Source organism: Colletotrichum truncatum (genome assembly GCF_014235925.2).
Source record: "Colletotrichum truncatum strain CMES1059 chromosome Unknown Contig_0001, whole genome shotgun sequence".
Lineage (NCBI taxonomy): Eukaryota > Fungi > Ascomycota > Sordariomycetes > Glomerellales > Glomerellaceae > Colletotrichum > Colletotrichum truncatum.
This window is the reverse complement of record NW_027222398.1, coordinates 8,924,816-8,947,166: the sequence shown is the minus strand read 5'-3', so window position 1 is coordinate 8,947,166 and position 22,351 is coordinate 8,924,816. Positions and strand designations below refer to the sequence as shown.

General features: G+C 51.3%; 5 protein-coding genes across 5 annotated transcripts; 1 reads left to right on the top strand and 4 right to left on the bottom strand.

Annotated features, from left to right (window-relative positions):
- Positions 1-884: 884 nt before the first annotated feature.
- Positions 885-2,760, top strand: CTRU02_202469 (cytochrome p450 monooxygenase; the record flags this gene model as incomplete). Its single annotated transcript, XM_036719884.1, has 2 exons — positions 885-1,967; positions 2,017-2,760. 2 exons carry the CDS (start codon positions 885-887, stop codon positions 2,758-2,760), a joined length of 1,827 nt encoding a protein of 608 aa, XP_036588586.1.
- A 361-nt stretch (positions 2,761-3,121) lies between these two features.
- Positions 3,122-8,987, bottom strand: CTRU02_202468 (uncharacterized protein; the record flags this gene model as incomplete). Its single annotated transcript, XM_036719883.1, has 2 exons — positions 3,122-8,076; positions 8,126-8,987. 2 exons carry the CDS (start codon positions 8,985-8,987, stop codon positions 3,122-3,124), a joined length of 5,817 nt encoding a protein of 1,938 aa, XP_036588585.1.
- A 783-nt stretch (positions 8,988-9,770) lies between these two features.
- Positions 9,771-11,713, bottom strand: CTRU02_202467 (MFS sugar transporter; the record flags this gene model as incomplete). Its single annotated transcript, XM_036719882.1, has 6 exons — positions 9,771-9,919; positions 9,984-10,807; positions 10,866-11,006; positions 11,068-11,188; positions 11,260-11,439; positions 11,503-11,713. The coding sequence occupies 6 exons, from the start codon at positions 11,711-11,713 to the stop codon at positions 9,771-9,773; spliced, it is 1,626 nt and encodes a 541-aa protein (XP_036588584.1).
- Positions 11,714-15,872: 4,159 nt separating this feature from the next.
- CTRU02_202466 (aminotransferase class I and II) lies at positions 15,873-17,675 on the bottom strand (the record flags this gene model as incomplete). The annotated part of the gene is made up of 3 exons (XM_036719881.1): positions 15,873-16,943; positions 17,209-17,268; positions 17,430-17,675. The coding sequence occupies 3 exons, from the start codon at positions 17,673-17,675 to the stop codon at positions 15,873-15,875; spliced, it is 1,377 nt and encodes a 458-aa protein (XP_036588583.1).
- A 2,471-nt stretch (positions 17,676-20,146) lies between these two features.
- On the bottom strand, positions 20,147-21,347 carry CTRU02_202465 (snare protein; the record flags this gene model as incomplete). Its single annotated transcript, XM_036719880.1, has 3 exons — positions 20,147-20,387; positions 20,455-21,179; positions 21,231-21,347. The coding sequence occupies 3 exons, from the start codon at positions 21,345-21,347 to the stop codon at positions 20,147-20,149; spliced, it is 1,083 nt and encodes a 360-aa protein (XP_036588582.1).
- Positions 21,348-22,351: the final 1,004 nt, after the last annotated feature.

The following is a 22,351-nucleotide window of genomic DNA, read 5'->3' as shown; positions in this document are numbered from 1 at the left end:
CAATCGGCAGAGGGGTCTACTCCAAAAGGCAAATGTGTACTGGCCGAGTTGAAAGTTTCCGTCATGCTTGAATAAGGCAGTAGGGAATGTTGGCAGTACTCCAAGGAATAGCCCTTATCTTGCATATCACAGCATGGGCTCCACCAAGAAGTAAATTTCAATATGATTCAACCGTAGTGCTTTGCTATTCATTCAGCACTTGCCACTGTCACGCTCCATTGAGTTGCAAACTGATCAATTCAAAGCGATTGCCACTCTTGTATGTGTCATAGGACCTGATTTGATGGCCCATAAACGTGGACAGACTCTCAAGAGAAGTCATCGTCGTAGTACGGTTCGCAGCAAGGAACATACTATGTTTGTAATGGATAGGAGACCGAGTTCACTGGATTGTATATTCCTTACGGATCTCAGTTCAATTTGTAGTCGTTGAACCCGTTGATTTCATCGACACCATGAGCAAAACCGTCTAGGTTACAGACTTTCAAGAAAACAAGGATTGCAAGTATTCGTCCAATCCAAGCGCCTGCCATCCTTCAGGTAGGTCTGAGCTATGAATTCTATTCCAGGTTGTTACCCTTTTTGGAATGCAGCTCGCTACTTGCCGCGGGGAAGCCGATCGCAGCACATGTGGTTGCTACTTTTTGTTGCATCGGGACATGGATGCAAGCAATGGCTTGCGGCTACATTTATGTCTGAGACTTGGGCTTCTACTCGACTGCGGAGAGCGCCGGAGCTATTAAAGCCACCTACATAAATGTAGTCATCTATTTTGAAGGTATATTGAACATTTTAATACAGATAACACGCGTCGAAGCCTCAGGGATAAGGTCGTCGTCACTCACTAATCCGATCTACCCCGTTGTTAAAGAACCTCGTATACGATGTCTTATATGAACTCATCCCGGACCATCCACATGGGAGAGGAGACCTCAACTGAAAAGTTATACGGTATTTTGCTTGTTGCCGTTGGCTTATCGCTCTTCCTACTGTACACACTTTACCAAAATGCGCTCCCGAAGCCAATCAATGGTATCCCGTACAATCCGAAATCCATCAGCGGTCTATTGGGGGATTTACCAGACCTGGCTAGAACTGTCGCCAATACAGGAGATGTGTCTGGATGGTTACATGGAAGAGCAGCAGAATTCAACTCACCCGTCTGCCAGATCTTTATTCGCCCAATGTCGAAACCTGTAGTGATATTGAGCGATTTTCGCGAGGCGCAAGACATCTGCATGCGCCGAAAGGAGTTCGACCGCGGAAGCACGTTGCGCAACCTGTTCAAGGGCTCGTCTCCGAACCATCATATCACGTTGTTAACGGGTGACGAGTGGAAGGCGCACCGCCGGCTGCTTCAAGACTTAATGTCGCCGCCGTTCCTTCAAGACGTCGCAGCACCAGCTATATATGCCAACGTGGTGAACTTGATCAATTTGTGGCATGATAAGACGCGGATAGCCGATGGCAGGCCTTTCAATGCATACCATGACATATTCTACACGGCTCTAGATGCTGTCACGGCGTTTTCTTTTGGCAAAGACTTTCCTAGCAATGCAACAAAGCCGGTGGCCGACCTCATACGCGGCCTCGACGAAACGGAAATAGCCAGGCTTCGAGATGGACTGTCCATTGATGATGCGATCGAATTCCCAACCGTCGAATGTGACGAGATAATCAAAGCAACGCTGGATGTCAGCATCAACATTGAGAAGCTGCACGCGTCTCCGTTGCCTGTTTGGAAATGGAAGATCATGGAAATTTTCCCTCCTCTCAACAGAACAATACGACTGAAGAACCAATTTATCATTAAAGAACTGAAAAAAGCGATGGCTAGGCAGGAGGCCAACGGTGACGATGATAAGTGGATGCGCTCTGCCGTTGATCTGATGGTACAGAGAGAGAAGAAGCTTGCGCACGAGGAAAATCGGAAGCCTGACTTTCTCTCGCCCACGATGAAAGACGAGGTGCGTATAGTTAATCTGAAAGGAAATCTCGACTGACAGTTTTGCCCAGCTGTTTGGCGTCATAACCGGAGGCCACGACACTACCAGTACCACCTTGCTTTGGGGTCTTAAACTCCTGGCCGACTACCCAGCGGTTCAGTCAAAACTACGCAGTGCCATGGAAAAGGGATTTTCCGCCGCCCACACAGAGAAACGAAACCCCCTGATCGAAGAAATTATGCGCATCAACGTTCCCTTCCTGTACGCTTCGATGGAAGAGATTCTCCGCTGTTCCGGTACCGCTCCTCTCGTCGAGCGTGAAGCAATGTGTGACACCGTGTTACTCGGGTATCATATACCTAAGGGCACCAAGATCTTTGCCCTCGGCCAGGGGGCTAGCATAAGAAGTCCCGCTATCCAGATCAACGAAGAGCGGCGAAGTGAGACAAGCCGTCTTGCAGTCAAGAATCGAGGTCGGGTGCCAGAATGGGATCCTACCGACATTGCGTTGTTCAACCCTGACCGCTGGCTCATATCTGTTGAATCAAAAGGGCAGATGGATGAAGCAACTGGGGTTGGAGCCAACGTCGAATTTGACTCTGCAGCGGGCCCACAGATTGCATTTGGGTTGGGCAAACGAAGCTGTTTTGGGAAAAGATTAGCGTACGTGGAGTTGCGGATTCTTCTGAGTCTAATTGTGTGGAATTTCAAGATCCTCAAATGCCCCGACGCACTCAGTGGATACGAGGGAAAGGACGGGGTCACACACAAGCCAGTGAAGAACTGGGTGCGCTTGGAGAAGGTAGAAAGGTAAGCTAGTGGGCGATGAACTTTTATATGGCTTATTGGTAGAGTCTCGATGTGGAGGACACTACGTTGTAACAACAATATCTTGGAAGGGTGTAGCAGATGGATGCGTGAAGGTGAGGATTGGTTTGTAGGCCAATAAGGTTTCTTAATTTGTACTTGAGAAAAGAAAAACCGTATGTGTATGAGTGTCATAAGTTTTCAAGCAGAGTAGCTACGCATAGCATAAGGGGTCTTGTAGGTTGATAACTAACGATTAAGCAATACCGCACTAGGGTCGTTAAAGAATATAACGCTAACAAGGTACTGTAAATAAGCCGCTATGTCCTCCCTACGTTGCGTACAACTCCATTGATCCAACTTAACCGTTAAGTAGGTGATGGATCAGACAAGCCCCCAGGATATGGAACTCCGAGAATAGCATGAGCCAACTCCCAAGAAATTTCGTGTACGTTCAATGGCGTGTCCAACGCGGCTGCAGCTCCGTTGACGCCACTGTATGTATTCCCTTGAGGTGAAGACTCAGCAATGTTCTCTAACAACTTCTCGCGAAGCAGATTCAGCCTTTGCTTGTTTTTCTCAGCTCTGTCACTCTTCAAGACTATCATCTCAACCTCATTAGCAATTACTTGATCTTGTACAGTTATATGCGGTATTGGGGTATCGGCTGCCTGAACGCTGCTTTCGTCGTTGTTTTGAGCTAAGCGATCCGAGTACTGCCTGGCCAAGTCCTCGATAAACTCTCTCTTCAAATTTCCTTCCGCCTCAAAATGATTTTGGTCTTCGGCAGATAGTTGTGTATGCGGCAAGATTTCAATGAACTCGTGTCCGTTGCAAGCCGGCTTGTGGTTCTCCGTTTGGGGACTGAACTTTTCGTAAATGGTCTCTAACCCTTGCTGCACATCTCCAAAATGGATGGTTCTTTCGGCATTCTCTGCATTGTTTTTGCCCGGATCAAGCCATTTCAGTCCTCGCACAGCGTCGAGAAGACGTATAAATGTCCAACCAGGCGCCGGGCGTGGGTTGAAGTCCGCTTCTAGCTCGTGAAACTTTTCCCAGCGCACATACGCCTCAGCTCTTTCGTCTATCCACTCTTCGACGATCTGGCCAAGGTTCTTGAAGCATATTGGTAACGATTCAACACCTTGTTTTCGAAACACCACAGCAACTCGAAGGACCGGATACATCTCCTCCTCAAGTGCCCAGAAATCTTTAATATGCTCCGGTATCGTGTTGGGCGGCGTGGACTGGCAGTACACTTGGTGACAAGGTGGACATAGGTCTAAATCCGTGCACACAGTGCACTGAAAGAAGGGTACCGAGACGGATTCCGCGCACATATCGCATGTTACTTGGTCTCCTGCCAATTCGAACATGCAAAGACGGGCTTGCTCGATGCTAGTTGGCGTATTGAGTAGAAGCAAACCTGCTGTTATCCCGCATACCTGCAGGTGTCTGTCCCGCGCAGCTTTATCATCCCTGCCGGCTTGGGCTAGTTCTTCTGCGCTTGCGAATTTGACGATACCCCTGATCACATTTTCATTCCGAGTCTTTGGGTCCAATGGCTGATAGTCTTTGAGCAAACGATCGAACACGCCTGACAACAACGGGCTTTGCGCTGCATAGTCGATCGCACACATGCCGTAGCAATCCCTCATCGTCGGGTCAGCGCCGTTGGCCAGCAAGATCTCTGCGGTTTGCCTCCTCTGGCATGCCGTGGCGTTCAGAAGCGCATCTCGCTGGAACCACTCATCCCAACGGCTTTTGCTTTGAAGAGAAGCGCCTTGTGCCACAGCCACTTTCACAAAGTCTGAATAGCCATGTGCAGCGGCCAAGGTCAGGGGATTCATAAAGCCACGACCCATACTGTCGATCGGAATCTGAAGCTTGCGAAGGCGTTCCACCATGCGGTGTTGGCCGCCTCTGGCTGCGAAACACATGGCATCCCATCCTTCCTCGTTCATGGCGAATATCATACTTCCCAGGTTTGTCTCTTTTAGGTCATTGTCCGAAAGCCGCAAAAAGTGGTCAACCAGTTTCTCGTTTCCGATTTCCGCAGCAATATGAAGCAGGTTAGTACCATTTCTTGCAGCTATTTCTGCACTGGCCCCGTTATCCAGGAGGAGATTCGTGATGCGTATATACGACTGAGACGAAGCAACCAGAGCAGGGGTGTTCCCACTTTCATCAGCTTTGTCGACATCAGCACCACATTCAATCAGGTGCCGTACTACGTTATACCGTCCCTTCATACATGCAATCCACAAAGGAGTTTCTCCACTGCTACACTCGCTATTGATAGTCTCGGGCGTTACCAGCTCAGCCACACATTGAACCTGGCCAGAGAAAGCAGCGTGGTGGATTGGTAGCATCTTTGCTGATTCCGTCTTGACGGAACAGGACGAGGGATTGATCTTTTTCAAAAGCCTGATTGCATCCACAGAGCCTTCTCTAGCCGCAAAATGAAGCGGTGTAAGTCCCTTGATGTTAAGAGGACAAGTGTCTAGACCGGAAGACAACCTCATCAACTCGTTTATGAAATCGCATTGGTTGAATGCAGCTGCGTAATGAAGAGGCGCAAGCCCTTCATCATCTCTCGCTTCTGGGCTTCCGTTTTGTTCCAGGATCAGCGGCAGTAAATCTGACCATCCACGACTTGCAATAAGATGGAGAGCTGTCTTTCCACCATAACCAGGTCTGTCTGCGCCGCTCTTGTAGTCTGTCAAAAGCAACCTCGCAACCTCGCCACAATTATTTTCTATAGCAATCCACAATGGGGTACATCCGACCTTGTTTGCCAAATCAGACTGAGCTCCCTGTTCAAGAAGCATCTTGGCGACCGTCGTCTGTTCCGCCATAAGGCTAATGATCAGGGGTGTGTTTCCATCTTCATCAAGAGCATTCAAAAGGGTGTCGCGGGCCCGAGTTTCCAAAAGAATCTTTATCAACGAAGTATCTCCCCGGTCTGCGGCAACATGAAGCCCTGTCTGGCCATTTGCCGAGTTGCGTGTGGATGGGTCGGTGCCGTTTTTCAGAAGGACTTTGACCACCTCGATGTTACCGAAACCGCATGCCATCATGAAAGCATTGTCTCCCTTTGTTGTCTCAATATCCATCCCTGCTTCATGCTTGATTAGTATCTCGACTACTTCGGCCATGTTACACCTAGCGGCATAATGTAAAGGAGTTTGCCCGAAAAGGCCTCGTTTGGGTGAGCACCGAGCATTGACATCAGCCCCATGGCTTAGCAGATTGACAACCATGTCTGCAAGTCCACATTCCGCCGCGTAATGAAGGGCCGTCTCCTGATATTTTCCGGCCTGGGTCGCTTCCACGCCCGCACGAAGCAAAGCATCGACCCCGGAGGGGTTAAGATGGAAGGCTGCTGCAGTAAGAGGCGTGTCACCGTCCATGGTTGTGGTATTAAGCAGTGCACCCATTTCCAAGAAACAGCTCAACGTTCGATTTGCTCCAGCTTTGGCGGCAGAATGTATTGGAGTCTCTCCTCTAAAGTCAGGGATATCCTTGTCAAACCCCAGTGAGACTAAGTCTCGGGCGATATCTTCCCAGTCTTCTTCTGCAACATCGTGAAGCAGCCAACGCTCGCAGGATTTAAATATTGCCGGACTCAGCGGTTTCCCGTTTTTGCTTTCTTCCAGATGTCTGTCAAGCAGCCACCTTGTCATCTCCCTTCGACCAAACTTGACCGAGTATTCGATAGGAGAGCGTCTAAATTCGTCTTGGTTGCTAATCAAAGACTGAAGTTTCGGCATTGTCCGCGCAACTTCGACAAGGTTGAAAATTGCTAGAATATGGAGGGGTGTGGTTTTGCCGGGAGTCCACCTTTTAAAGTCATTTACTTTGATTTGGACCGTAAGCCTCATTGCATTCTCTTTGCTAAGGAGTTCTTCCAGAAGCGTCTCCAAACGTTTGTTCTTATGCCCGTTGCCTTTCACAAAGTGGTCGCCCCAGCATAGGCTGGCGTAGTCTAACAGCGGGTATTGGAAACAAAGCTCATCGGATACTTTCGGCGTGGTAAGCTGGACAGTGTCGAATTGTTGGAGGTTGATGTACGTAAGACAAGTCTCGGCGAGAATTGTGTGTGCTTCTAATTGAAGAGCACCGAACGCGAGCAGTGTCGGGAGTTGTGATGACAGGAAGTCCTTTAAGGACGCATGCCGGAGTTGGTAGCGCCCATTGACCTCACTAATAAGATCAGCACATTCTGTGCTCAGGGAGATGTCGCGAGGAAGCCTTTGGCACTGATTGAGTCCTCGTCTCCCCGGTTTTATGGAGAGCGCTTCTAATAACTCAATCTTCGTGAGTGGACGGTATGAGTTTGTCACCCACAAAAGTGCTCTCAAAGCCCGATCGCGAACAAAGCGAGAAGAATGGTTGAGTATCTTTTTAATCTCTTCCCCGTAGAGGTCGTCCAGGTCCTCCGTTGTGTCCTGTAGAGCGTCTTTAATGTCCTCGACACTGCCGATCTCTTTGAAGTATTTTGCCTTAAAATGTACCCACAAGAAGAGACCTCCTGCATTGTTGAACATCAAACTTTTGATCTCTTCGAAGCCTAATCGTTCTTCTGGGGATGGATCCCCATTGATTTCATCGACCTTTTGCGATATATACGCTTTGATGTCGGCATCATTCACACCGCCGTCAACCTCAACTTGGGGGTACTTGGAGAAGGCTGAGTTGATTGCTTTGTAGTCTGGGCGACTGAAAATGAGTATTTTAGTCGAGCTTCCCGAGTCTTTGGGTTCCGTCAGGCCGGCTAGAAAGCTGCATAGATCCTCGAATTGGCGGTCCGGGAAGTGGTTGCACTCGTCAAGACCGTCAACGATGATGAAAGAGGAGCGTAGCCGAGAAACCACTTTTTTGATTCCCTCCTTCATCTCACTCCGCTGTAGTTCCTCTTTGCTGCTAGTGTCGGCGCGAGATAGCAGTGTGTCAATGCCTTCGGACAATGGGAGCTGTTTGTACAGCTGCCCGAGCAAAGAGCCCAGGAGATTATTCATGGTCATCCTCGCCTTCATCTGGGTAGTGGTGCAATAGGCATATGCCATCGCTGGGCTACTAGAACTAGATAGTGACGGGCCCAGCTCAGTAATCACTCGAGCGGCCAGATGTGATTTTCCCGCTCCAGGTTTGCCGTAGACCCAGAGCAGGTCCGAATTGGCGCTGTCCCGCCAGGTTTGGAACTTGTGATGGTCCAATAGCCAGTCTCCAGAGCCGGGGACCAGGCGATCAAAATTACTTTCCTGGATTTCTCCAAAGTTTAAAGAAGGCAACCAGTCCAAGAAGCGTCGACGTCTTTCTTCTATGAAAAGGTTAGTAGTCTCACGGAAATCACCAGGAGCCTGCGTTACCTTGATATATTTTTTGCTTATCTCTCTCGGATTCACCATCGGTCCCTTTTCGAGACCCTCCGTACTCATGCTTGAGCATTTCGCTAATGTCATGTACTTTATCATGCACTGACCTCATCTTGCGGATGTTGGCCATGTCTCTCCGCTTCTCGAGGGCATCCAAGTGCAGTTTGAAATTAGTCTTGACCTCCCCGAATCTGACATCAAAGTCCTTGTACTGGGTTCTTAAAGCGAATACTGCAGTGTTTCTCTTTTTTCCGTCTTCGTCGTAAAATAGCTTAGCTACTTTCCTACAGAATTTGAGAATGTCGGCAGCAATGTTAATCTCGCAAGCCTTAATTGCAGGATCATCTCCAAAAAGGCCTTCCTGTCTGTACAGGTTTATAAGATCCACCTCGTCGCCCATCCACTCTAGTGTCTCTATCAACTTGCTCTGGAAGTCATCCAGACGTACACTGAGTGAAAGAATGCAGGTAATACCCCCGAGCACCAGGGACGCAGGCATAGGATTGATTTGACTCGCGCTTGTCGTAATCGGGGCGATGGAGTTCGCAAGCAAGTAGATGGGTTTTATCCTTCTCGAAAGTTTGGAAATTTTGCTGTTGTTGACAGTGTCTTGGACGGCGCGGGCCAGACTAGAGACATAATCCTCGTAATTATCCGATTCTGCACTTTCCAAGAAGAGGGCTCGTCGCTCAGGCTGTAGCTTTTCAGCCTCTGAGAGCCAGAAGCTGATCGCCTGATCTTGTTTCTGTCTTTCGCCGGAATCATCGTTCTTGGCTACCGATATGGATCGTTTATCGGTTGAGTATTGTTCAGAAAAACGGGTTGGTAACCCTCTTGAATCTTGGCGCTTCAGCATAGTTTATTTGGTAGGCTGGCTAACCCAGGCCGTCGCAACTCAAGGCCAGTAATTACGCGATCTAAGGTACCGGTCGGTTTGTTATACAAAGAGAACCTGAGACTTGGTGATTGTTTGGTGAGTTTCTTGTCTTGTTGGATGGGAGTTGACGAGGCTGCACCTTATCATGCATTTGTAACCGGAGCATAGGCATGGCACAAAGTGTATGAAAAGTACAATTCGTGGTCAGCAAAGCCCAGCAAGGAGGGGGTGAGATGACTTACATAATGTGACCGCAGCCAGTCAGGATCACGCTATCAATGCAAGAACCTCAGCTGCGCCCAAGTCCACCAACAGGCGCTTCCCTATTGAAAGCCAACGTGTCCATTTAGGTGGTATCGTTGCCTACAAGTGGCGATTCATAGGCCCCCCTTTCTAACGCTAGTCGTTCCTTCAACTAAGCTGTGGTTCATGTATGGGGGCCTTTACCGAGACGTCATAGGAATAATAGCGTTGACTGGTCGGTTGAGCTATTTCGAGGCGTTACGCATGTGTTTCTTACCCACAGCCTGATATCGTTGGTGAAAATGGCACAGGTAAACAAACACAAAAATAAGCAATATATGCAACACGACATTAACACATTCAGCGCAGGTAGGTGTAGTTATAGCAGTTTTCCTAACTGGCTTCATAACATTTGTTCATCTTCAGCGCTAAAGCAAAGTGGATACTGTCACTCGGATCACTACAAGCCGAAAATCCAAAAAGTTGCTCATCGTAAAAAAGGAAAATCCAAAAATCCAACTAGACCCTGGACTTGGTGGTGACGTCCTCAACGACCTCGGTCTGACCCGTTCCAGTCTTGCGCTCGCCGACGGGGTCCGTGTCCTCGTGGTGGATAACCTTCTCGACAGCACCAGCTGCCTGGTCGGCAAGAGCCTTGTCCTCGAACACTGGTAGAAACACATCGTTAGCAAAACCGAGGAAATTTACCATCCAATCAGGCGGAAAACTTACTGAAAGCCAACTCTTCGAGGGTGCGGCCGGCGGTCTCGGGGAACATGAAGTACACAAACACGACTTCGAAGGCGAGCCAACAGCAGTAGCTGATGAGGTAGCGCCAGGAGGAGTTCTCGATGCCGATTGGGTTGACGAAAGTGGTGAAGAAACTTGCCAGACGACCAAAGAGCTGGAAGAAGGAGATACCGCGGGAACGCAGCGCATAGGGCCACAACTCAATGAGGTAGGTGTAGGTGAGGGCGTTGTAGCCAATGTTGTAGCAGGGCGAGTACATGAATATGAAGAAGATAGTGGCGATGGAGGCGCTCTGGTTCTTGTAGTCGTTGTCGAGGGCGTGCACAGCGCGCTCCATGGAGATGGTCCAGGCGATGTAGCAGACGAGAAGGGAGATGGTGCAGGCCAAGTACATGACGCGTCGGCGGATCTTGCGGACGAGCAAAGCGACGATGACAGCACAGACGAGGGACCAGCAGGAGAGGCCAACGTTGAGCTTTTGCTTGAAGACGGAGTCCCCAATGCCAATCATCTTGAGGAGGTCACCAAGGTAGTACGAGATGAGCGTGTTTCCGGACCACTGGGTGAAGAGGCCGAGCATGGCGGTGATGAGGCAGCGACGGCGCATTCCGGAGGTGCTGAGTAGGTCCATCCACGAATGCTTGGAGGCTTCCATCTCGAGAGTGATAACGGTCTTCATCTGCGCCATCTCGGCCTTGACGAACTCGGAGTCGCGGTCGCCTTCGGCGTGGTACTTGATGAGAATCTCATTGGCCTCTTCGCTGCGGTCTTGAGTGATGAGCCATCTGGGGCTCTCGGGGATGAAACTGGAGAGGATCAAAGAGTCAGCAAAATCATCGCGAAAGAACGGATGTGGCTTCTCACAAAACGAAGCCGATCTGCAGAAGAGAAGGGCAAATCTGGAGGAGAGACGGAATGCGCCATGCCCAATCACTTTGAATGTTGTTAGTGCCGAAGCATATGGCGGCCGCAGTGATTTGTCCGACAAAGTAGGCCACGTTGAAGCTATTAGGTTCGGTCAGCGCCATCCTCTAGTCGTAGACCAGGTTTGGGACCGAGGACTTACAGAGAGGTCAGGACGGGACGCTCCTTGGGGTAACCGAGTTCACCAATCAGAGAAGAACCGGAGACGATACAGGTCGGGATACCGAAACCAAGGATCATACGGGCAACGATGTACATGCCGACTAAACCAGTCCACATTAGCCACGTACTTTCTGCTAAACGGGACTTTGTTTACGGGAGTGGTAATACATACCATGCTGCGAGAATCCCTGAATGAGAGCCCCCAGTACCATGATACAGCTACCACCGAAGATGGACCATCTTCGACCAAACCTATCGTTCACAATGGGAATGAAGGGCAGTGAAAGGACAGCACCAAGAGAGTAGGCGGCGGCAATAATGCCCTTCAGACTTCCTTGGGGGTAACCGAAGTCTGTTGAAGGTCAGATCTCGACACTTTACCCATACATTCGCAAAATTATGCTAGGGGACGAACATTTGTTCCAGTAAGGTACGATCTGAAGGGCGTTGATCATTTGCGAATCGAAACCGGACGTTAGCTCGATACCCATGCAGGTCGGGAAGAGCATGAGATATAGGTATCGCAGGTTCGGCTTCTTGTACCATGGAACCTTATCCTCTTCTGAAATGCGAGTCAGGATGGGGTCCGCCGCCGCGGTCTCGTGAAAACGTTTGATCGCAACCATTTTGACTGATCAGAATAGTGTTGCGACGTGCGTAAAGGAAAGATAGGGTGAAGGCTGATCACCGCGATGAACGGTAAGGGATGAGAAGCGATAACCCGAAGAAAAGGGAGACAGAAGGGGCCGGTGAGGTTGTAAAGGCTTAACACGGGGGTATATAGCACCGAGTCCAAGTCCCTGGGAAAACACAACACCCTTTGATCATTTCACAGACATTCTCCCCAACGAGGTCCACCTGGCCTACTTTATATGAATGCAACAGAGCCCCATAGTCGTCCTTTCTCTCCCTTGAGGGCACCGAATGCTACACTACCGAACCATACAGACGAAGATGGACATGGATGAAGGACAAGGGTTGGGGGAGGATATGCTAAGGCGGGAGGACGGGAATAGAGGCGCTGGCCAGGTTGTAGAAGGTCCGAATAAAATGACCGTTGCGATTGCCCGCGTTACGCAAAGAGCCGGACGCCAAGAAAGACCGGGGTAGGACATTTATCCATCCAGTGAGAAAAGACAGGTGTTGATCCCTTTCTCCATCCCCATCTGGCTTTTGAGGGGGGGAAAGACCGAGGAGCAAAAGCAAGCAAGACCAGGCAAGACTAGGCTAGTGGATAGATTGTGGCCCCTCTCAAATTGCTAAGATGCACAGGGCAGGCACCATCCCATAAAACAGCATGCGGGGAAGCTTCCCCCACATGGTTTTAGCGTTAATATCCTATTCTTCTCCTCCACCACTATCACCCACCCACACACACACCCACCCCCCCATGGGCAGAAGCATCTCTGGCGTTTACATGGTCAGATGGCTTGTTGTGCTTAAAATATGGGTGTTTTTTTTCTGTCTTTCTTTCTGATAGGTGTGGGTGGCTCCGTGCGGTAACTCCGCACCACGAAATCCAGCACAACGCGACAATATTGGTCAGATTCACTCCCGAGCCCCTCTATTAAACGGAGAAGCTACTCATTATCAAGTTTGTTTTTTGGTCGAGGATTAGCTTGGCAACGATGCTGCCTGACGAACCTGGCGAGCAACAATTTGGTTTGGCCGCATTCGGTTGTTCGGGGGTGCCATGAGCGAGATGGCCTGGGTTTCTCTGGCTGCGCCGAGGTTTCTGGCGGAAGTCCGAATTTCATTCTCCGCTGTTCACGAGTTTTCGTTCATTGCAACCCTCAACGACAAGGACAAGGGGAAAGGATTCAACCGCCAGAGAAGCCACTGGACCCAACCACTCAGTCGTCTCGGGCTCCATTGAGGGAGACATCCGCATTCGAGAATTTAATGCCATGCTATTGGAGGGTAGCAAATGAGATTCCGCCAGCTCATCCAGATAGGGATCAAAAGTCTTTGGTGGCGGCGCTTGGCCGGGTGATGACAATACAAGAATTCCTCCAAACTGAAAATAGGAAAGTCAATCAGGACTGTAGCTGCAGACTGCTCATGCGGACCTATGCCGAGTGGTTCTACACGGCATTCTCGCGGCACAGCTCGTTTAGCTGAGGCTGGCAGACAAACAAGGGTATGGAGGAGCATGCAGCATCCATTTCGTCCACCAACGATTCTTCTTAGAAATGCTTACATGACAGCTTTAACGTGGTGTGGAATAGGTACGACATGGGCCGAGACGGTTTTGGACGTTGATCATTTGCTCTGCCTGGAATGGATGTATTACGCAGTGAGAGATTGGGTTGCAGTGTTTAGCCTTGTCCCGGTCGTGTGGTTGACAAGGTCGCTGAGATGTAACCCAAATGAGAACAATCTCCAAATCAACCATAGTCTTCCTTGCTGGATCCTCATTTTCGTCTGACACGAGGAACGACGCCCCGTTTAGCTGGTCAAACGACATGTTAAGCTTGGCTCGGCGCATCTCACGCCTGCGAATGGCCGGGACGCGGAAGGATGAGTCAGTGACTCTGGACCTACGCTTGTCCCACGGAAGACCATCATCACACACATCAAGGTTTCCGTCGTCTGGGCACACTGACGGGATAGAAGGTTGAGGGTGTGTAAGGTATGGTGTGGCGTGTACCTGTGAGACCCGGGGTAAGCTCCAACATTCTCCAAACCAATCTAATCCCTGTCGACAGGCAGGTCGGTTAGCCTCCAAATTCCTTGCCTGCTACCCTTTCATCTCCAAGAGTCGCACGGGGTGCGGAAAAGGGCCGTGGCTGGAGGAGCCATAGCGACTACTAGATATGCGATTTGGGATTGTTCCTCTCATCCGGTCATCAAACTACTCTCCCTCCTTCTCTCGTCCAGGCAGAAAATGACTAGACATTAATCCAGACGGAGTAATCCGCCCCGAGAACTGACCACTGGTCCATGCCTGGAAAAGACCATGGGCATTATGAGGAGAAACGAAGCACCGCGGCAAGGCGTTGTCGACATTTGACGGCAAAGACAAACTCCTCTACCCCACACAACAACGCCCAGAACAGCAAAAAACAGGGGTGTTGACTGACCACACCACACCACACCCTCTCCCCCGTCTGCCGGCATCGCGGGAGGCGGGGATACTGTTAGCCGTAAACACCCGAGAGAAGGGCCGATTGCCACGAGGCATTGGGACTAGATAACCGGCACGTCGTCCCTGACTTTCAACGTCGTGCCTGCTTTGGTCCTAGGATCCTCTCTCATTCTCTTCGCTTTTGCACCTCTGACTTTCCCCACCAAGACTTGAACCTGGGGACTTGACACGGACGCCACTTACGAGAAAGGATAGGAACGGGCTAAGGAAAAAGAGAGAAAAAAAAAAAAAGGACAAGAATTAGGAACAAAATTATATCCGCTCGTCCCCCACAGAGTGCGAACACCTCGGCCGAATACGAATGAATGAGAGCGGAGGGATTATGTGCGGATACAATACTGGGCTAGCTGGTTGGCTAGTCTCATGCGTCAGTCAGCAGCAGCTCGCGCAAAAAAAAAAAAAAAAATAACATGAAAAGTCAATTGGGGGGAAGGAAAGATGACTGAGGCAGGCTTGGCCCGAATGAGGGCTGATCACGACGAGATCCCGAGCCGACCAATCGCAGCCCGAATGAACGAAAATCGACGACCTTAACCGCGCATGCTCGTCATCGAATGTAACGATGTGGATGTGGTGGTGTTGTCTGAGTGCTGCCCGCGACATGCCACCGAATTATGACGATTGAAACAGCTGTCGAAAAACGTCTCAAGCTTGCTGTCGGTAAAAGGGATGAGATGAGATGAACTATAACATCTCATTTCGACCAACCTCATACAGACTCATTTAGCTGTTAAAGTACCCGACTCATCATCGTTTTTGGCTCATCTGCCCCACGACGCCGCGCGATGAAAGGAATTCGACATGTTCAACTGGTATTTACCAGCTCATCATCATCATCAACGCCCTATTTATGGTCGTCGAATCCAGTGCATTCCGGTATCAATTCTTCAGCAAGACACAAAAGCGACGTACATCGCACGAGACGACACGGGAACATGAGCTCGAATGGTATGGGTCAATTTTGCAGATGCGAACAGAGGGCGAGCTGTTCATCAGCGGAACAAAACTCGACAGACCTGCGACTGGATCTGATGCCAACCTATAATCACAACGACGCGCCGCAGAGTGGTTTGTTTGTTCTATTGATACCCGGCCATCGACCACCGTCGTTCGACCTGCTTACGCAACAATCCAGCATTATCCAGACTCGGCTGGAGTCAGTCTAGATCCGTGCAAGCAGCTTCATAATTACCAGGTAGGTCAGGGTAGGATTCTCAGACATACAAATCTCGAGTACAAGTCAGTAGTGATGGAACCTGCAGAGCCAACGAAAAAAGAGACGTCTGTAAACAACCCCAGCCAGCAACGGTAAGTTTGTAAACGTCGCGTCACGTCACATCGCCTACCACAAGAAACTTGGCAAAAGTAGAAAAGAGGTGATGCTTGATTAATCAGAGCTGGGAAATCTAAATCTTTTTTCCATTTCCTGCCGTGTATGTCCCATCCGGCCGTTCCAAAAGCTGGTCATGAGACGGTCATATCATCTTTCAAAAAAAAACAAGTGTGTTGTTGCTCCCAAAACAAAAGACCATGGAGCGGCGGCTTCTGCCCTTAAAAAAAAAAGGCCCCAGGTTATAAAAAAACCCCTCCCATAAAAATTGACCAATCAATCATTACAAATCACGGCGTTGACGCCTTTACTGCGACTCGCGGACGACCTTGTCGACGGCCTTGGCAAAGTACTCGACATTCCTCGTGTTGAGGCCGGCCATGCTGATGCGGCCGTTCTTGGTCATGTAGACGTGGGCGTCCTTACGCAGCTTCAGGACCTGGGCCTCGGACAGGCCAGTAAAGCTGAACATGCCGATCTGGTCGGTGATGTGGTTCCAGGTGCCGGGGGTACCGAGCTCCTCGAGCTTGGCGCGCAGGACCTTGCGCATCTCGATGATGCGGCCGGACATGGTGCGCAGGTTGTCCTCCCACTCGGCGAAGAGCTTAGGGTCGTTGAGGACGGTGCTGGCGACGCGGGCGCCGTACAGCGGGGGGTTGGAGATCTCGGAGCGCTGCAGGATGGCGAGCTGGGAAGCGATACGGCTGGTGGTCTCGGCGGCGTCGGAGGCCGGGGCGGTCACGAAGTGGAAGCAGCCGGCACGCTCACCGTAGAGACCAAAGTTCTTGGCGAAACTCTGGGCGATGAGCAGCTCGAAGCCCTGCTCGATGAAGTAGCGGACGGCCCAGGCATCCTGGGCGAGGTTGCCGGAGGCGAAGCCCTGGTAGGCGCAGTCGAAGAAGGGGATGTGGTTCTTCTGGCGCAGCACGGCGGCGATCTCCTTCCACTGCTCCTGGGTCGGGTCGACACCGGTAGGGTTGTGGGCGCAGGCGTGCAGGAGGATGATGGAGCGGTCAGGGGCGGCGGAGATGGCGGACTTCATGCCCTCAAAGTCGAGGCCCTTGGTCTCCTTGGAGAAGTAGGGGTACTGGGCGATGGGCAGACCGACGTTGCCAAAGATCTGGTTGTGGTTGGCCCACGTAGGGTTGGAGATGTAGACGGTGCGGTTGCCCTTGTAGAACTTGGCAAGGAAGAGGGCGCCCAAGTGGACGGCTCCGGTGCCGGAGATGGTCTGGATGGAGGTGGTGCGCTTCTCCCGAATGGCGGGAGAGTCGGCGCCGAGCATCAGCTCGTTGGCCTTGGTGGTGAAGCTCGCGATACCGGCAATAGGGGCATATTCGTGGTTGAGCTCGGGGTCGTTGCGGAGAATCTCATCGGCCTGCGCAGTTGCATCATGGCGGGGTTAGCGGGGGTGGATAAAGGAAGCCAGGGAAGTGGAGGCGGGATGAGGGGAGGGGGGGAATGCCGCCGTCAAAAAATAGAACGGCACATCCGCTGCCGTGTGACGCACAGCAACAACAGCTGAGGTTTTTTGTTCCGTGATCCGGAGAATCCGCGACCACAATCGGACATTACGGCAGCCAGCGGTGGTGGAAGTAGGAATGAAATAAGGCATAGATGAGTCATTGTAAGCACAAACGCACCTTCTTGACAACAGGCAGAACCCAAGGCTTCGCGTTATCGTCGCGGTAAGCTCCAATGCCCTAAGTAGGAAGGTCCTTGTGTTAGCGACTAGAGCTTCGGACAGTTCTCGGAGAGTCGTGGAGTGATTCCCAGAGGTTCTGGTCTCGATTTGGCGAAATCCGAATCGAGACGCAGGACGTAAGACAGCAGAAGAGGAACAGAAATTCGGCAGGTTACTCACCAAATCGACCTTGTCCGGACTCTGGTCGGCCCTGTAGGCTGCCATCAGACCAAAGAGAGGGTCCTCAGGAGCTTGGGGCACCGTGTCGGCGGGGAAGTTTGTGGTTGATACGGGAGCCATGATGTGGGATGCAATGTTGCGTATTCTCGAGAGAGTAGAATTGGCTTGAGGAGAAGAAGATGAAGAAGAGGAAGAAGAGGCCGAGAGGGAAAATGAGGAAGAAGACGACGAGGAGTCACCTGGCATTTTCAGTGGTGTCGGAGCTTCGTGAGATGGAACGAGTCAGAGAAGGGTCGCCTGGGGTTCTTATTATTATGGCATCAGTAGTGGTACGATTTAGACGGGCGAATGGGAGGCTTTGCGATTACAGGCGCCAACTGTGGTCGCCCCGGAGTACCTTTCCACTTTGTGAAGGGATAAAGGGGGTACAGGAAACGGGGGGGGAAGAAAGGCGGACATGCGCCTCCATGGCGGGATGTTCCAGCTAGTACATAGTATGGCTATTTGAAGCTAGGGTAGAGGGGGCCAGAGGGGGAACCTTAGAGGAGGGGAGGTCGAGGTACCTGGGGATGGGGTGACGTTGGTGAGGTAAGAGATGTACTTGTGACGGGGATGCGCAAGTAAGAAAAACAGGTACCACTGCCTGAACTCACCTTGGGGCCGGAGTGGGCTGGGGGGGTCTTGGGTCTTGGAACACTGGGGGGTGGTGCAATGTGTCGCCGGTTATGTCTCGTCCCCGCGCGTCGGGAGTTGCAGAATATGGCGGGATTTGGGTTAAATTCGAGCTGCGTTGCGTTTGCGGTTGAGGTTTGCGGTTGCAGATGCAGCTTGTGCAGCAAAAGAACAGATAGAGATGGGGAGAGAGAGAGAGATAGAGAGCTGCCGAAAATAGGGCCTTGTCAGTTGCAGTTGAGGTGCAGGAGCTGCAGCTGTCTGCTTGGTGCTTGGTGCTTGTTGGAGCGGGTGCAGGGCTGGGTAAGCGGGAAAGCGGGAGAGAACAGAAAGAGAAAAACAAAAAATGGCAGGGGCCGGCCTCGTTACGGGGGCTGCTCGGATGATCGGGGAGATGACAAGATGCCCGAAAAAACAAAAATAAAAATAAATTATGGAAAATCAGGTACGGCAGGTGATGCAGAATGAGGTACTTGAGGTGGACGGCGTATCCACACTGGAGGGGGGCTGCGGTGCAAGGTATTTCGTAACTTGTTACTAGAAACAGGCGCCGACAGCTTAGGCGTAATCTGGGCTTTTTTGGGGTTGGGGAGAGATTTACTTGATAGAAGTAGAAACAAAACCCACCAGTTGATCCTGTTTGGCTGGGATGAGACTGTTGGTTGGGGGGTGTTTGAGTAATTGAGCAAATCTTGGTGGTGATGATGGATGTTGTATGCTGGATGCTGGCTGGAGTTGAATAATAAGAGAGCAAAAAATGCCGACTGGGCAGAATCGGCGAAGTGTCGGGGCACGATCGGGAAATCTGGCACTTGGCTTCAAGATTGATGGGCACAACTCTCCGAGTCTTTTCTTGCTTTGCTTTGCTTTGCTCTGCTTTGCATGAAACCCAACCCCCGTCTCGCGCGGGAGGGGGAAGCCGCCATCTCTTTATCCTCCATCACTCGGCTTCTCCAAGGTCTAACAAGCTCCAATTGTGACCTCACCGTTGGCTGATGGACCGAGGTTTTCGGGAAACGCAACCAAACCCCATGACTCTCCCACCCAACACCCACGACTCAACTCCCATTCGACACATGGGTTCACAATCTGTCCGTCTGCCTAGGCTATTTCTCGTTTTTGCGTTCCCTTGCCTCTTCCTTCCTCTCTCTCTCTCTCTCTCTTTGTCACTCCTTTTTCTTACCCCATTCTATTCATTTCGTAATTCTGGGGTCTCGTTGTCCTTCCCCCGCAAAACTCAATGCAGCAGGAAAAAAAAAAGAGTACATAGTACATCCTTACTAGCCAGGCTAGCACAGGGTCTAATAAGTAACCAGCTGAAAAGATCGTCCCGTCTCAAAGTACCTCACATCCTGCAAACTTGACACAAAAAAAACTCAACTTATATGAGATACTTGCAAACTCTGCATCAACAAGTATTTTTCATTCATAACAATTACCCTTTGGAAACATGACCCCACGGGGATTACGACATCGCAAAGTACCTAGATGAACCCCGTCCGGTTTCGCATATCAGATGTACTACGTAGTCCCCTTGGCGCTTTTAACAGCGCCAATCAGATGCTTCCCAACCTCACAGAGACTAATGTACCTACCGGGCTTCACTCTAAAAGCTCCCGCGGTACCGCCGTCAAAAAGGCCTTTACACCTCCGTACCGCACCACCGACGGACCCGCCGATGTAGCGGCCGGTCAAACAGCCCCCCCCCTCCGCAATCCAGCGCATGTCTTCTTCACACCGGCTATTTCGAAATGTGAAAAAAAAGGAGGCCATACTCTCATCGTCGCTAGTTCTGAAGATGGAAGTCAACCGGCCGCAAGTTGGCCCTCAATTGAATCGACATGGCTTGAAATTCAAAGGTCACCTGGTCATGGTCTAGGCTCTTCGGCATGTGACGCTAACTACACCCTGTACTTTCACATGCTTTACCTCCCCCAGCCTCCCACCAGCTTCCTCTTCGAGCTATGTAAGCCCTTTCAGATGCTCAATGTGTGCACGTATTTTTTGACGAGGCGGATTTTACAATGCAGACACCCGTGATATTTTTATATAATCAAATCCCAGAGGATCAAGAACGCGCACAATCCCGCCGACGCAAAAAATGTATACCGCGCCGCACTCGGCCGCTGCGTCGCCTTCTTCAGCTGCTTGTTACCGCCTCCAACGTCTTCCGTGATGTTCTCCGAGTCAGCCACAAGCTGTTCAATGTGTGCCGACTGCGTCGCGAGGTTGCCAACGAGTAGCGTCTGCAGTTCCGAGATTTCAAGCAGAGACTTTTCCGCCGTTCTGCAGTAACAATGTTGTCAGCAATCCAGGTTCCCCCAAAACTCGTCCCCCCACTGCCTCAACGTACCTGACTTTGTCCAACGTGCTGTTGTAGTGTTGCAGCATATCCTGGTTCCCCTTCTCAAACATCTGAATCTGCTCTTCCGTGAGATCCTGCCTGAAATCATACGACCCGCCCTCGTCCGGCGGCAACCCCGTCGCGGTCCCGTTCTTCTTCGCCGCCGCCGCCGCCGCCGCAGCTTCCTTCTTCATCGACTCGTAGAAACCACCCAACTCGGGCATCGCGCTGCCTCCTCCGGCCTTGGCCAGCACGCTTCTGTTCTTCTCCATCTCTCTTGTAAGCCTCGCCTCCATCATATCCTGCTGCGTCCGCCCGCAGAGCTGCAACGCCTGCCGCAGACTCCAGAGCACGCCGTCGCGGTGCAGCCCAATATCCCGCGCCTTTGCCTCAGCGGCCAGGTGCTCTGCCGTCTTACTCTCGTCGCTGACATCGCCCGCCGCCCACGCCCCGAGGGCTCCCAGCCCACGTGCATACTTCTTGCGGATGACAGCCGTCTCCGTCTCGCGGCGAAGCTGCTCCGCCTCGTCGAGCGCGCGGATGCTGGCGTTGAGCTCGCGGAGCATCGATTTGGCCCTGGCGTCAATCTCCTCCCTCTGCCGGTCCGTAAGTTGCTGCGGCTCTTTGGTCGTGCTGCCCGTGTTGGTGCGGATGTGTCTGCGGGGCTGCGCCGTCGAGAGGTATGCTTGTCGGACGTCTTTAAGCTCATTGTGGAGGTCTGTGATATGGGAGTTCTAAAGGATGTTAGAGAGACGAGAAGTCCTGCGTGCATTGAAAGTACTGACTATTCTGTATGCCTCCTTCAGGAAGCCGTCAATCGCTTCGAGACTGAGCTTCTTCTCGGTCACGATCGGCGCATTGCGTTTCCGCAGCAGCTCGTTGAACACTGGAGTAATGTCCATTGTGCCGAGGGCTTGAATCCGGTCGGCGGTAAAATTGGTGGTGTGAGAATGTATCGTCACCTTGTTCTGGTGGTCATACTATTCGCGACGGGTGCGAGCAATCGAGCTTCGACGACGTCGTCCAGTTCATTGGCATTCCACCCTGTCCTGGATTTGGCAAGCTGTTCTCCAATGACGTGGCTTTGGCAGTGAGTTGACCAGCCACAGCTGGTTTCTTTGTGGCGCAGCATCTACAGCAGATGTGGCGGTGCATCTAGGCGAGACTTCCTAAACTTCGGGGCGGCATCGGCAGATCGGCAACGTCCGGCACAGCGCACGGGCCAGGACCCCACCCGGCCCGGCGATGGTAATTGTCAGCGCCGATGGAGACTTCAGTCAAAGATTTTGAAGAAGGCTTTTTTTTTGATTCAAGGCGCAATTGCGTTTTCATGGACCTTGAAGTCAAGAGTCTCTTTAAAATTCAACAAAGTGTATTTCAATTTGATTAAAGCTCATGCCCGTCGGTCACTAACCTCATCTAAGGGTCATGGAATATGAATCAGGAGCTGAAGTCAGCTCAAGCTCAACCACACCAGAGCCCCGATACCGCACCGAGACTCTAACGTCTCGGTCAATGCCAGACGGCCCAGAAGAAACCAACTGCCCAAAACAGCGGGTTACTGTGGAACCGATGGGCCGGACCGGGCGAATCATGGGAGCTAGAGAGGCGACGGCCTAGGAGCCGGTTTTCCAGGGGTGGTGGAGGCGACCCAAGGCGGAAATAACATCATCGATGGGTGACCCTATGGGCGGGAATAGGTCCCGCTTGCGGGACTGACACCGAGTTTTACACTAAGAGACGCTCTTTCCAGTTATTTGGATCCTATCTTTTTCTTTTTCCAGTTCAGTTTGACCTTTCTTTCCGTTATTTTGAACTATTGTTCTTGTAGATGGTGAACTCGCATCTTCGCTTCTCTCTTGGATGTTTCTGCGCCGATCATTGAACATCTTCACTAATCACGGCA